Source organism: Carassius auratus, chromosome 15 (genome assembly GCF_003368295.1).
Source record: "Carassius auratus strain Wakin chromosome 15, ASM336829v1, whole genome shotgun sequence".
Classification (NCBI taxonomy): Eukaryota; Metazoa; Chordata; class Actinopteri; order Cypriniformes; family Cyprinidae; genus Carassius; species Carassius auratus.
In genome coordinates, this window is record NC_039257.1 from 24,850,517 (window position 1) to 24,864,894 (window position 14,378).

The 14,378-nt window shown below is 39.9% G+C and overlaps 1 protein-coding gene across 2 annotated transcripts in view; it reads right to left on the reverse strand.

Annotated features, from left to right (window-relative positions):
• LOC113115454 (LIM domain kinase 1) overlaps positions 1-14,378 on the reverse strand; it is a 74,626-nt gene that overhangs the window by 59,064 nt on the left and 1,184 nt on the right. Inside the window, exons 1-2 of one of the 2 annotated variants that reach the window (XM_026283030.1) lie at positions 7,450-7,551; positions 5,907-5,996 (exon numbers count right to left, since the gene is read on the reverse strand). In XM_026283030.1, the coding sequence (XP_026138815.1) occupies positions 5,907-5,920 (14 nt within the window). In that variant the 5' untranslated portion in view covers positions 5,921-5,996; positions 7,450-7,551. Of the gene's footprint in view, positions 1-5,906; positions 5,997-7,449; positions 7,552-14,378 lie in introns of those variants that run through there. The other variant, XM_026283027.1, reaches the window with a different exon arrangement.

Sequence of the window (14,378 nt, forward strand, 5' to 3'; positions counted from 1 at the left end):
AACAAGGGATGTGCCTGATAAAACACCACAGGATGGATGTGTCTCTGGAGCTAAACCATTTTATTAGTTCATGTTCTCTATACCTTATTCTGCTTAACCAACCCCTCACCATTAACTCTTTCCCTGCCACTGACAAGTTTTTACGGATTTCCATGTTTTCACTGTTATACACCTAGGGGCACTATTACACATCTTCTGAAAGAGTACAACACCTTTCGAAATAAAAACACATGTGAACAGGACGGAGAATAAAGAGAATAATAAATTGACAAAATGAACAAACACATCTGACACGCCTCCAGCCATAACTCTCACTAGGGCAGTGCTATATACTAGAGATTATGATCTATCACAGTTACACACTCACCTCCAGCTGCTGTGCCGAGATCATGACTATATAACACTTGCACACATGAGCTTGAGATTTGTTTTCTTTTCTGCTTGTTTTATGCTTATGTATTTTTTTTTTTTTTTTTGTGATAGCTACTGACACTTGTGACAAGAATTATAAAAATTCAATTGTATAAAAAAAAAATTATATCATAAACTTAAATTAATTTAAATTAAATTAAAACTCAAAAGCAAAAATAACTACATTGTTATATATATGGTTATATTTTGGTCCTATCACCTACCCCGACTCTCAATAAAACCTGGTGATGAACAAAGTTATTGACCAACATGGACTTTGATCCAGAAACAAATCCTACTTAGTGAAATAATAAGGATGATGAGACAAGTTTACAGAGCCAGATAAATTCACACAAACAGATTAAATGCATTTGTGATGCTTTATTAAACTTTGTCAAGTACTCTGATGTCTTTAACTGCTGTTTGTTCAGATATTTGCAATAACTGAAAGAATGAAATCAAGAGAGCGAATGAAGGAAGTAAATTCCCCTAAAATATCATTTGATCTAATCTGGAAACTCTGGCTCACTTGCGCTGGTCTCTCAGCTGACAGGTGGCACGCAGGCCACAAGAATCACCTCTTACACACACAGCTAATCAACCCACATCGATGCAATTATTCCCTGGAGATCAGAGCTGATGATTAAGCAGCCTAACGATCACGCAGTGATTCGAGTCCTATTGCAATCACTAACACCGGTCCAGCCCTCTGCTCATTCTAAGCGGATCTGGCCTGAAACAAGAACTGATCCTCCATCCGCTGGATTAGAGTGTGACGGAAATAACCGGCTCTCACACAGGGAAGACGAGGTCTGCAGATCTGTGCGGTTCAGCGCTGTAGGGAAGTTCAGCTTCTGCTTTGTGACGCAGTGACACACCAGAAAACAAGTAAAGCTGCTGTTGTGAAGGAAGCGGTGACACGGACCTCCGAATATCAGCATGAGCTCTGATCCAGATAACCACAACCTGACCAGTACTGCTCATATACACGTTATCTGCTTTCAGTAGGGATGTGGGTCACATTCAAATCGATTGAGATGCTAAACAAATCACAATTCAATTGGGGTAGTTTATATAAATGTATATCTGAGGGGAAATTAATGTCTTTAGAAAGATTAGAAAAAATTATTTTTTTTCTTTTCATCTGTATAATGCATATTAAAGTGCAGCACTGCTTTGTTTACAGTGATAACCAAGGAAACGCTTTAAGCTCCGCCCGCTGCGGTGTTCATAAGTGCTTTGTTTACAGCAGTAACCAAGGAAACGCTTTAAGCTCCACCCACTGCGGTGTTCATAAGTGCTTTGTTTAGAGCGGTAACCAAGGAAACGCTTAAAGCTCCACCCGCTTCGGTGTTCATAAGTGCCTTGTTTACAGCGGTAACCAAGGAAACGCTTTAAGCTCCACCCGCTTCGGTGTTCATAAGTGCCTTGTTTACAGCGGTAACCAAGGAAACGCTTTAAGCTCCAGCCGCTGCAGTGTTCATAAGTGTCTTGTTTACAGTGGTAACCAAGGAAACGCTTAAAGCTCCACCCGCTTCGGTGTTCATAAGTGCCTTGTTTACAGCGGTAACCAAGGAAACGCTTTAAGCTCCACCCGCTGCGGTTTTCATAAGTGCCTTGTTTACAGCGGTAACCAAGGAAACGCTTTAAGCTCCACCCGCTGCAGTGTTCATAAGTGCCTTGTTTACAGCGGTAACCAAGGAAACGCTTTAAGCTCCACCCGCTGCAGTGTTCATAAGTGCCTTATTTACAGCGGTAACCAAGGAAAACTTTAAGCTCCACCCGCTTCGGTGTTCATAAGTGCCTTGTTTACAGCGGTAACCAAGGAAACGCTTTAAGCTCCACCTGCTGCGGTGTTCATAAGTGCCTTGTTTACAGCGGTAACCAAGGAAACGCTTTAAGCTCCACCTGTTGCGGTGTTCATAAGTGCCTTGTTTACAGCGGTAACCAAGGAAACGCTTTAAGCTCCACCCGTTTCGGTGTTCATAAGTGCCTTGTTTACAGCGGTAACCAAGGAAATGCTTAAAGCTCCACCCACTGCGGGGTTCATGAGTGAATTTTTTATAGATGTAACCAAGGAAACGCTTTAAGCTCCACCTGCTTCGGTGTTCATAAGTGCCTTGTTTACAGCGGTAACCAAGGAAACGCTTTAAGCTCCACCCGCTGCGGTGTTCATAAGTGTCTTGTTTACAGTGGTAACCACGGAAACGCTTAAAGCTCCACCCGCTGCGGTTTTCATGAGTGCCTTGTTTACAGCGGTAACCAAGGAAACGCTTTAAGCTCCACCTGCTGCGGTGTTCATAAGTGTCTTGTTTACAGCAGTAACCAAGGAAACGGTTTAAGCTCCACCCGTTTCGGTGTTCATAAGTGCCTTGTTTACAGCGGTAACCAAGGAAATGCTTAAAGCTCCACCCGCTTCGGTGTTCATAAGTGCCTTGTTTACAGCGGTAACCAAGGAAACGCTTAAAGCTCCACCCGCTTCGGTGTTCATAAGTGCCTTGTTTACAGCGGTAACCAAGGAAACGCTTTAAGCTCCACCTGCTGCGGTGTTCATAAGTGTCTTGTTTACAGCAGTAACCAAGGAAACGCTTTAAGCTCCACCCGTTTCGGTGTTCATAAGTGCCTTGTTTACAGCGGTAACCAAGGAAACGCTTAAAGCTCCACCCGCTTCGGTGTTCATAAGTGCCTTGTTTACAGCGGTAACCAAGGAAACGCTTAAAGCTCCACCCGCTTCGGTGTTCATAAGTGCCTTGTTTACAGCGGTAACCAAGGAAACGCTTAAAGCTCCACCCGCTTCGGTGTTCATAAGTGCCTTGTTTACAGCGGTAACCAAGGAAACGCTTTAAGCTCCACCCGCTGCAGTGTTCATAAGTGCCTTATTTACAGCGGTAAACAAGGAAACACTTTTAGCTCCACCTGCTGGCAGAGAGTGGATCTGTGTCTCGGTCAGCTCGTCTGCTGTTTCATGCAGCTATTTATTTATCTATAGTTTCACTAAACTCAAGTCAAACCATTCTGTTTTTGTTTCAAATTTCAAAATGATATTCTAATTTAGATTAAAAACTGCTCACGTCGCATGAATGCAGCATCTTTGTTTGGATCATGATTAAAAGCAGTGGTTGCCTCTCATTGTAAATGGAAAGAGCACCGACAAAGCCTTGTTTTTATATATATATATATATATATATATATATATATATATATATATATATATATATATATATATATATATATATATATATATATATATATATATATATATATATATGTGTGTGTGTGAAAATATTTATTTTATTTGTATTTTTGATTTGGGGCTTGTTTTAAAATTTCATTTAGTAGTAAACACTTACATTATTATTATTATTTTTTTATTATCTAGCAGATGACTTTTATCCAAAACGACTTACAAATGAGCACAATAGAAGCAATCAAAACAAACTAACAAAGTGCTATATTAATAGTAGTAATTATTATAGTGTTATATTTCAATTTCACAAAGACATGTGCAGCATTTTATACAAGCAATAATAAAAGGACACACTTTAATTTATAATGTCTTAAATATCATTTTTTTTTTTTTTAATTAAAAATTGTGAATCGAATCGTGAGTTGAGTGAATCGTTACATCCCAAGCTTTCAATAAAAATGACTGATTTCAAATGTGATTATTTCATATACATTATTGTTGTCAAAAGTACCAGTACTATGGTACCAAATCAGAACTAAAATACTGAAGACATAACTCATTAGCGGTTGATGAGCGTCTGCTTTCAGACACTCTCGTGAGTATTTGTGTGAGTGCCCTGCATCAAAGGTTTCTATTTTCAACATGTTTCTGCAGCATTCAATCACAGACATGTTTGTTGAGTGTGTGATTGCAGTTAAGCGTCTTAATGTTTTTTTGATTATGATGGAAGTTTTCAGTCAGTCAGTGACCTTGAACTGTGGCTGAACTGAACTGAAGTGATATTAATTGTTGTAGTTTTTTGGCTTGGTTTCTGAGTATAACCCTATTTTTCTGATGTAAAATAGATCTGTGCATTAAGTATTGCAGTGTAAGTGCAAGAGGCCTGCCGCCTGTTCTGTATAATGAGATTCTTTGTTGTTTTATCACTTTCATTTGATCTTTTTAATGCAATGTAATAAAACAATATCTGAAGGATACATGTTTTAATGTACTATTTAATAACATTTGATGTTATATTTTTTTATTTTCAAACAGTTAAATTAAATAACACACATAATTACAACAAAATGAAATACATGATACATGAACATTTTTATCTGGCTGTTAAGTGTTCCCATCGTATGAAACACGGTTTCCCAACAAACTTCTGAAATCCTGTGCAGATATTGCTTAAAGCCAGCAAATCAGATTGCTGCAAGCAGGACTTTTCCTGTCATAGCCCAATATTAGCATAAAGAACACAACTCATTTCAATGAGTGATTCACACGAGGCTTTGAGATGAGGATTGTGTAAATATGAGTGGGTTGTGAGTGTTTCGCAATGTGCAGGTTTGACACATGAACACAGCAGAACATGGAGACGAGTCTGGTGTCTGAGACATGAAGGAGTCCTCAGATCAGGAGATAACCTGAGCTACATCTACAGACCTTTTAATTGGGTCAGCTAGCAACTGCCCAACACACCCTTACAGTGTTGTTCTCCACTGCCGCTGATGATGAAACACACTTCCACATCGCTGACAAGAATTGCGTAACTGAATGTTTTTCCCAATCTCAGATCGCTTTTCATCTGGCCAGATGGAGGCCTGGACACACCACCTGGGATCATGTGACACACAAATCTTCCAGTTACTGGTAGAAGGAACAGATCAGAACAGAACATTGCCCTGGCGGATTATAGGGAAAGAAACAATTACACAGCAAAAAGCCACAAACAAGAGGTGAACACAGAAAACAAAGACAAAAGCAGCTCTGTTCAACACTCAGAGCCGCTTGTCTGTCCTGTAAGCATCTAACTTCCTCTGCTAGGGCAAGAAATGCGTCGATCACTGTTTGTTTGGCTCTGAGGAACAATGTCCACTCTGTACCTTAGTAACTGAGGGATTTAAGAAAGGTTCAGCAAAGTAACACTGTTCTGTTCTGCCTACATACTGACTGAAGACAAGAAAACTAGAATACACTAACAATGGCTCTCATTCACACGGAGCATGAATACTCGTGAAACCTGTGTACCGATGTTTTCACGGAGAAATCAGGAGTCACTAAAACATTTTCAGTCTAAAATATATTCGAAATTTAGGATAAATATAGGAACAGCTAAATGCACACATATGCAGCTCGTAATAATCTAATCTACAGGATAAGATATGCATTTAATATAGGTTTCATCTAAGGATAATAGTTATGTCTGGTAAAATGTATGTTTCATCATATACAGTGCAAGAGTAAGTAAAGCTGTGTTAGCCTATAGCTGGAGCTGTGAGGATCTGTACAGCCGGCTAATGAAAGCTGTTTTATGGTGCATGACCTGGCTCTCTGCATTGCTCAAAGATCTGGTGAGAGCACGTCTGTAGACCGCGGGCATCATGTGAGGATCTTTGACGAGAGTGACCAAAGTCTGTAAGAAAAGACATGATCTGGGCATATTTAAAGGGATAGTTCACACCAAAATGAAAATCTGCTTACCCTCAGGGCATCCAAGACACAGGTGACTGTTTCTTCAGCAGAACACAAACTGAGATTTTTAACTCAAACTGATGCAGACACAAAACGATCGCTCTGTGCAAGAATCTGAACAGTATTTATATAGTTTTTTACCTCTGATTCACACAGTGTCTGAGCTATTATGAACTCTAATGATGGGTATTCTCAGCAGCGTCTTCTTCTTGATTTATGGTGGATCACAGACTTATTAGTGCATTACTGCCACCTATCTCTCAAATGGACCATTGACACTCCTAATTAAGATCGTAGATATGAGTGTCAATCAGAAGTTCTAACAGCTCAGACATTGTGTGAATCAGAGGTTAAAAAAAAACTATATAAATAATGTTCAGTTTCTTGCACAGACCAATGGTTTTGTGTCTTTACACATCAGTGTATCATCACGAGTCACAGGGTTTAATTTGGATTTGTTTGTGTAAGGTTTTTTATTATTGTTTTAGCCGTGATTCCCATCAACTTCCATTATTAGGATGACAGACTGCAACGGTTTGAGTTAACAATCTCAGTTTGTGTTCCATTAAAGAAACAAAGTCACCTACATCTTGGATGCCCTGAGGGTAAACATCACATTTTCATTTTTGGGTGAACTATCCCTTTAATGCAAATGACTGACAAAAAGCATGCAGCCTGATTCAGAACACTCCAGATTCACTAACATCAGAACGGCTTAAGAACTAATTCATGTGATGTGAATTAGGCGGACGTCTGAATGTGTGTATAAATACAAATAATCTATGCCAATATTAGCACACGAGACCCAATGTCTAACTCTAATAAGCAAACAAATTTCTATTCATTTTCATTCATTTTGAGAGACATGGTATCAAATGATATGATTATGTTCCTGTGGCTCAGTGGCAGAACATTGTGTTAGCAGTGCAAAAGGTTGTGGGTTCAATTCCCAGGGAACACACATACTGGTTAAAAAAGCCTGATTAGCCTGACTGCACTGTAAGTTGCTTTGGATAAAAGCGTCTGCTAAATGTAATCAAATTAAATGTTTTTCCTCTTGAATGGCATGAATAATCATCATTTCTCTTGACTTGTCCACCATCTTGGATGATTTTTGGAGCATGCAAAAGGATCTGCTCTCATTAGGGTCATCTGTTGGTCAATCAGACTTCACTGTATACGGCCCAGAAGAAAAACTCATTTAGAAAGGCCATTCATTTTATTTTCATCTCATCATTTGGACCCTAACTCAGAATCTGGGTGAAGTAAATGCCTTGTCTTGGTGGTGTAGATCATGTATCAGTAGTCCTACTTAAAAAAGCATTTCAGGAAGCAATGCAACAGTTTTGGTGACATGCAAACTCCAGGTCAGAAGAAGGCCGTCACGCTCTTACCTGAAACACAGCGTGTGCCAGTCCTTGTCCAGAGCCTGTAGGTACTGCTCATCACAGATGTGCTGTCTGCAGCCCGCACACTCCGGCAACCTGCCACCGGCTGCACACACACACACACACACACACACACACACACACACAACACACACTCGCATCAGCTCGTCCTCATATACAGCTCCAAACAGAAGCACTGCAGGATCCATCGGCCAATGCTGCTGATCATTTCAAAACGCTCAAATATTCAATGATGAATTAGTCTAAACTAAATATAGTATTACCCTAATAATCTTGTTCGACTTCTCTTTCTTTTACACTTATGGAACTCAATGGGATCCATCAACTGTTTGGTTACAGACATTCTTCAAAATATATTTTGTGTTCAACAGAAGAAAAACAGGTTTGGCAGAATTTGAGGGTGAGAACAGGATTTGTCATGTTTGGGTGCAAGATTCTAGCCTGAATCGAGCAACAGAGGCACATCAATAATATACATAGCCGTTTAACTTTTATACAATATTATTTTATTATTATTATTATTCTATAACTTTTAGCTGATGCTGTGATACATCAACGAGTCTGCCATGTAAGTCAACGTGAGAGCTGTGTTTCTTCTGGATAAAAACACAATAAAGTTTAAATTTAAAAAGTGATTTCAGAGGTTTGTGATCTACATGCAGTTAAAAATAACTCTGCCTCCAGTTCTTTAGTTAGGTTTGGAAAATTATCCAATTTTGTAAAAAATTATGAAAGCTCACAATTGTCTCACTTTTCGGTTTACAGTTGTATATAAATGTGATGTAAGTCGAATCTACACTAAATTAAGTTGTTTTATTGCTTTCTCTGTTTTCAACCCCAATATTTGAGCTTTTCTTGTACTTCAGGTCAGAACACAGCTCATTCCCTTTGGAATAAAAAAATCTAAATACATTTTTAAACACTGATCGTTCGCCATGATTGAGAAAACTGAATACAACCAGCGCATACAAATCAAAAAGGGACACACTAGTAGTCTGCTTTTTATTTTGATAGCAGTCTATAGCTACAGAAAAACTCCAAATAACACATGGAACTGATGAGCCTTCATGGATCTTACAGTGATCACATATTATTCACTGAAAAATAGAGCAAAAGTGATATTAAAAAGCATATGTAGAACAACAAAAAAGTGAATACAACATTACAATAACACAAGTGATATTAGAGCTGCAGTTATGTTTTAGGACTAGGTGAAGCAATCCCATTTTTTAAGACTTGAGGTATGAGTGGTGACGATGCATCCATCGGTGTAATTTCCTCACTGTGATGGTGGTTGAGTGGGATGAGAATGGGGGTTTTAGCTTCATCGGGGTGTTACGTCCATAGGGACATAATTTATTTTGTCTTTTGATTACATTAACCATTGGATTTACTGTGTGTGTAGTTTGTGATCTTGTTTCTTTCACTCCTCCTTCCTCTCTCTGCTTGGCAGGCTAATGAGTGCCACCTGTCTCCTGTTTAGCTCATTAGCTGGAGTATAAAGGAACCTCCAAGAGCTGCAGTCCAGGGTGAGAGGCTGAGGCGTTCCAACCTTCCAACTGCCATCTTCTAGTTCCAGTGTTGGGATTTTAAGCTCTTGTTTAAACTCTTGTCTACTTAAGTGTTTGTTGATTGCTTCACCTATAGTGTTAAAGTGAAGTTATTGAGAGTTGCAGAGTGTCTGTCATTTTTAGTGTAACTGCTTAAGTGGAAGTGGAATATTTTTCTTGTAGGGAGGTGGATGTCATTTATTTTAGAAACTACCCTTTTTCTCCTGTGTTTGAGTTAGAGAGGAAGTCAGGGAAGTATCTCTTGTGCTTTTTCTTTCTCTTTTTGTTTGGTAGGTAAGTTAACACTGAAAACCTTAGTCAGAGGAAACTTTTTGTTTATTGTTTTGGCCTTTCCCCTCCTGAAGCCGTATATATATTTTTCCATTCTGTTAAATAAAATACCTCTGGTTGTTTGCTCAAACTGTTGTTACTGAGCTTTCTTGTGTGTCAGCCCTGGAACTTGGAGACGGCAGTTCTCTCAGTCTCTCTCCACCGTTTATTTGTTACCCCCCTTTTCACCCCTAGATCTCTGTTTTTAAAGGGGTACGTAACAAGTGGGGGCTCGTCCGCCCGTTATTTTATTTTTATGACTGCGTTGATTCGGTGAGTACAATTACTCTTTTCTCTTAAACATCTAGTTCTCGCTGTCTTTGCTTTAGAGGGGGAGAGAGAGTCTCTGTGGACGTAGAAATGGAGTTTGATTTGTTGGCGTTTACTCTGTCTCCCTCCACAAAGATCTTTCAGAAATGTAGAAAAAAAGATCTAATTTTGATTGCAGAATTCTTTAACATCGAGATAGTAAAAGAAGAGAAAAAGCAAGTCATTAAGGATTATTTGTTTAAGCAGCTCGTATACAATGGTATTTTACCAGAAGCTGACGAACACCCTGCGGTTGTGACGAATGCGGTGGCTGAAGGGTTTGCTTCTGGTGTAAATCCTACTGAAAGTACAAGCTTTGATCCGGCCTTATCGATTCGTCTAAAGGAATTAGACCTTGAAGTTAAAAAGGTGGGCAACCTCCTTCTCTGGTGTTTCAATGATAGGCCCATGACACCTCCAGAGGGCTCATCGGCAGCACCTGGCATCCCAGGTGTGCCCCCCTGTGCTTTCAACCCCTCAATGCCTCAGGTAATATTAGGGGCCCAGTTGGATTCTCCCCTTTTTACCCAAAGCCATCGACTTGCTTCTTCTGCTGCACCTGAGAGGGCTTTGATGGTTAGGCGTAGGGTTTGACCTTGCACTCACAATTCCTTAAGCAGCCTGATGGTTGACTTGCCCACGAAGCCTCTGCAGCCGACTTCCACTGGGCAGACCTTGGATTTCAGTCTCGAGCCCTTCCAAGCTGGCCGCCATCCGATGTTGTTTGGACTTTGGCTATCTTTGAACCTTCTCGGATGAACTCTCTTGTATATGAGGGATGAGATGATGGAGGAGGCAGGGCATTGGTCTGTAACCGTCTGCACTCCAAGGTAGCTGCTAGACATTTCAGGACATGGTTGTGCCTCCAGGTATAGCGGCCTTGTGACAAGCTTGTCTTACATCCAACCAGAATGTGTTTAAGGCTTGCAGGGTATGGACAGAGGGGGCATGTCGGGTCTTCTCCATTCCATTGGTTGAGGTTTGAGGGGGAAGGCAGGACGTCATACGTTGCACGTAAAATGAAGCTGATGTGAAATGCTTCCATGCCCATCAGCTCCCTCCAGGATAACTTTCTCCTCTCAACTCCCTCCCATCTTGTCCATTGTCCTTACTTGGCTTGTGAGATAGCCTATACACACCTTGTTGCCTGCTCGTGCCGTCGCACCTCCTCAACAACCAGCCGTCGGCGCTGAGCTGGAGCTGCCCTTTGCCACAATGATCTACTGTCTCCAAGGCCAAGGCCTCCTCTCCCCTGTTGCACATTACCAATGATGTCTCTGTGCCTGAGGTCTGACTTTGCCTGGTGAGTAGCTGCCGCTGGGTTCCATTTCCTTCAAGTCACCAGTGTAGGAGCTGTTCTGGAAACACATGGGTCACGGGACTCTGTTAGTGTCATTTCCAGCCTTACTTTGGAGTACTTGAATTCTTCTGCAAGGCTGGAAACAGGAATCTCCAAGATGCCTCTTCCATACAGTCCGATGTTAGTAAAGCATCTAGGGAGCCTCAGCCACTTTTTAGCAAATGAGCTGATCACCCTCTCCAGCTTTTCTACCTTTTGATATTGGGACCTCATAGATGGTAAGAGGCCACATCAGCCTGGGTAATAACCCAAATTGAAGGCACCACAGCTTTAGCCTGCCAGGGAGCTTGGTCTTGTTAATACTCTCAAGGCCGCATATGGTGTCCTTCGTAAGCAGGTCAACTTGCTCTGTGTCCTTGAGGGTGGCATGGTACCAGCGTCCAAGACTCTTGACTGGCTTCTCTGCCACTGTTGGTATAGGCTCCTTGCCCACATAGAACCGTTGTTCTGACAGCTTCCCCTTGACGACTGAGATGCTCCTGGACTTGCTTGGCTTTATTTCCATCCGGGCCCACTGGATGTTCTCCTGAAGCTTGTTCAGCAACCGCCTAGCACAAACCTTGGTTGTGGTGAGGATGGTCATATCGTCCATGTAAGCCCTGATGGGAGGGAGACAAAGACCAGATTTGAGCTTCTGACCTCCTACTACCCACCGAGATGCGTGGATGATGACCTCCATAGCCATCGTGAATGCTAGAGGTGAGATGGTGCATCCCGCCATTATTCCTATTTCCACTCGTTGCCATGCTGTGGTACACTCATCAGTTGTCAGGCATAGTTGTAGGTCTTGAAAATAAGATTTAACAAGGCGGGTGATTACTTCCAGGATGCTGAAATAGTGGAATGCAGTCCACAGGAGATTATGAGGAACTGATCCGAAGGCGTTTGCAAGGTCCAAGAACACAACATGGAGATCTCTTCCATCATTTTTGGCAGTTTGGATTTGATTTCTTATCATGTTTAAATGCTCTAAGCATCCAGAGAAGCCTGGAATCCCTGCTGTCTGCACCATAGTATCAATGAAGTGGTTCTTTTCCAGGTACGCTGTCAGCCTGCGAGCTACTACACTGAAGAAGATTTTGCCTTCGTTCAGGAGGCTGATTTGGCGGAACTGGCTGATATCCACAGAATCCTTTTCCTTCGGGATTAGGATGCCTCCTGCTCTCCTCCATGCAGTTGGAATTGCTTGTTTCTTCCACACTACTTTTCACTTTCACAATTAATTTAATTTCTAATCATGATTACAATTACAGATGCCACAATTACGTAATCGTTCAAAGCAGCAATTAATCGATCAAAGTCCACTGATGTCATTCTGTGTGCTTAACATGATTTCTCTTTCTACATGTTATCTTAAGGGTTTTTACCATTATTTTCATTTTAGTTTTAGTATAACATTATAATAACATTCATATTTTTAACATACCAATCTGATGTATAGTTGACATTTGTGGCTTAATACTATACTGTAGAAAACCACTAAAGGTTTTTCAGTTTTCTTGTTTATTTTCATATAAAATATGAAATGCAGCTGCTTCAAACAATGTTATAAACATCATTGAATGTAAATTGCAATAATTGTAATTAATAATCAAAGGGCTGTAAAAAAAATCAATAAATAAAAAAAAAAAAAAAAAAATCGAATATTAATTGAATTTAAAATAAAAATTCATATTTGAATGCAAAAATGTTGCATTCGAATTTTAGGTGTGCGTTAAGGAGGCAGCTTTAAGGCCCATCCCGGGTTTACTTCACATTACGGGTTCTGTTCCGTCTCACACAGTTTCATCCGCACAGCTTTCGGAAGGCTTTTCAGAATAATGTTTTTGTTAACCTATACAGTTGAAGCAACTAGATGCAGCGCTGCTGCGATGTTCAATCAAAATATCGCGGAAAAAGAGAATGTGGAGATCTTGTTTACGTCAAAACTGAAACCAAACCATTCACACAAAATGCATATTCCACGCACTTTCTAGAGAGAGACGTCTTCTATTACCCTTGGACTCGCGTCTCACACAACAGAGCCACATGTTTAGAAACCATGTAAATTTAAGGTGGGTTTAGTTTCTTTCAAAAACATTTCTTGAGACTTCATGTTGGGTTTTCCCCATCCTACTGCATCTCATGTTAAAATTAAAACTGTACTCTGTGTGATTGGCTTTCACCCCTTTGAATTAAACTATGCATGCATACATGGTGCTGTTTTGTTTATAGTTCTTTAAGCTACTTAATTATAATTGGTTTATAAACATTATTTTAAATATTATGCACTTTTTCTCACAGTCATATTTTCTTATGCTTTGCATAAATGTGCATCAGTAATATTTTGCCCAATGCACCTTCTTGTGGCATCAGAAGAGAAGCCAGAAGCTTTTATTCAACCTAACTAAAATTATGCAATTTAAATTAGAATATAATTCAAATTTTGATAATATTTAATTGCAAATTCGAATTTAGTTTTTCAGCCCTTTTGACAGCCCTAACGGCATGTGAGTACTAACCTAAGTGATCTTTCATACTGTAATTTGCTTAAACTATGAAATACACACACGTTTATGTAAAAAAAATACAAAAGTTACAAAAACAGTGTTGGTTATGTCTGTGAAGTTAAACAGCCGGGAAATAAATCACACTTATATTAGATCTGTGTGGCAGCAGCATAATATATAGGACCTGTGCAGCTCTCTACACTGTTAATATCAACTATAGTATAATATAGTTACTATAAGTCAAACTATAGAATAAAAACTAAATAGAATAAAAACTAAATCACTCACTGCTCTTGACTGAATAACTTCTGTAGCTTTAATAAGAAGACATTTCTTACTTAAATGCTGCGTCTTCATAAATGCTGTAGTGTGAAGATAAACATGGTGGATGGTGTGTGGCTCACTCATGATTTATGTGGATTAAAAAGGAGCAGGTGTTTTTATATCATTATAGGATGGTTGTGTACACACTGCCAACACACATTTATGTTCAGACAACATATAACAGTGAATTTCCCATAACATGCACCCTGTAATAACACTGATCAAACTACTAACATTTAAATGAGGAGTGTCATCATTTCTTTATAATGCTGTTAATACTGAATGATCAAACAAACAGTCCTATATTCATAAGTGACATTGTGATCATTTGTGCCTGCATTTAGTGATCTGTTCTCTGCATGTGTGTGATTCATGTATGAGCTGGAGGTGTGTATGGACTGTGATGGACGTGTGTTTATGACAGATCCATGTGTCTGTCACACACACACACACACACACACACACACACACACACACACACACACACACACACATTGTTTTTTATGGTTTATGGGGAGCCTCCATAGGCATAAGGGTGTTTTTTACCATACA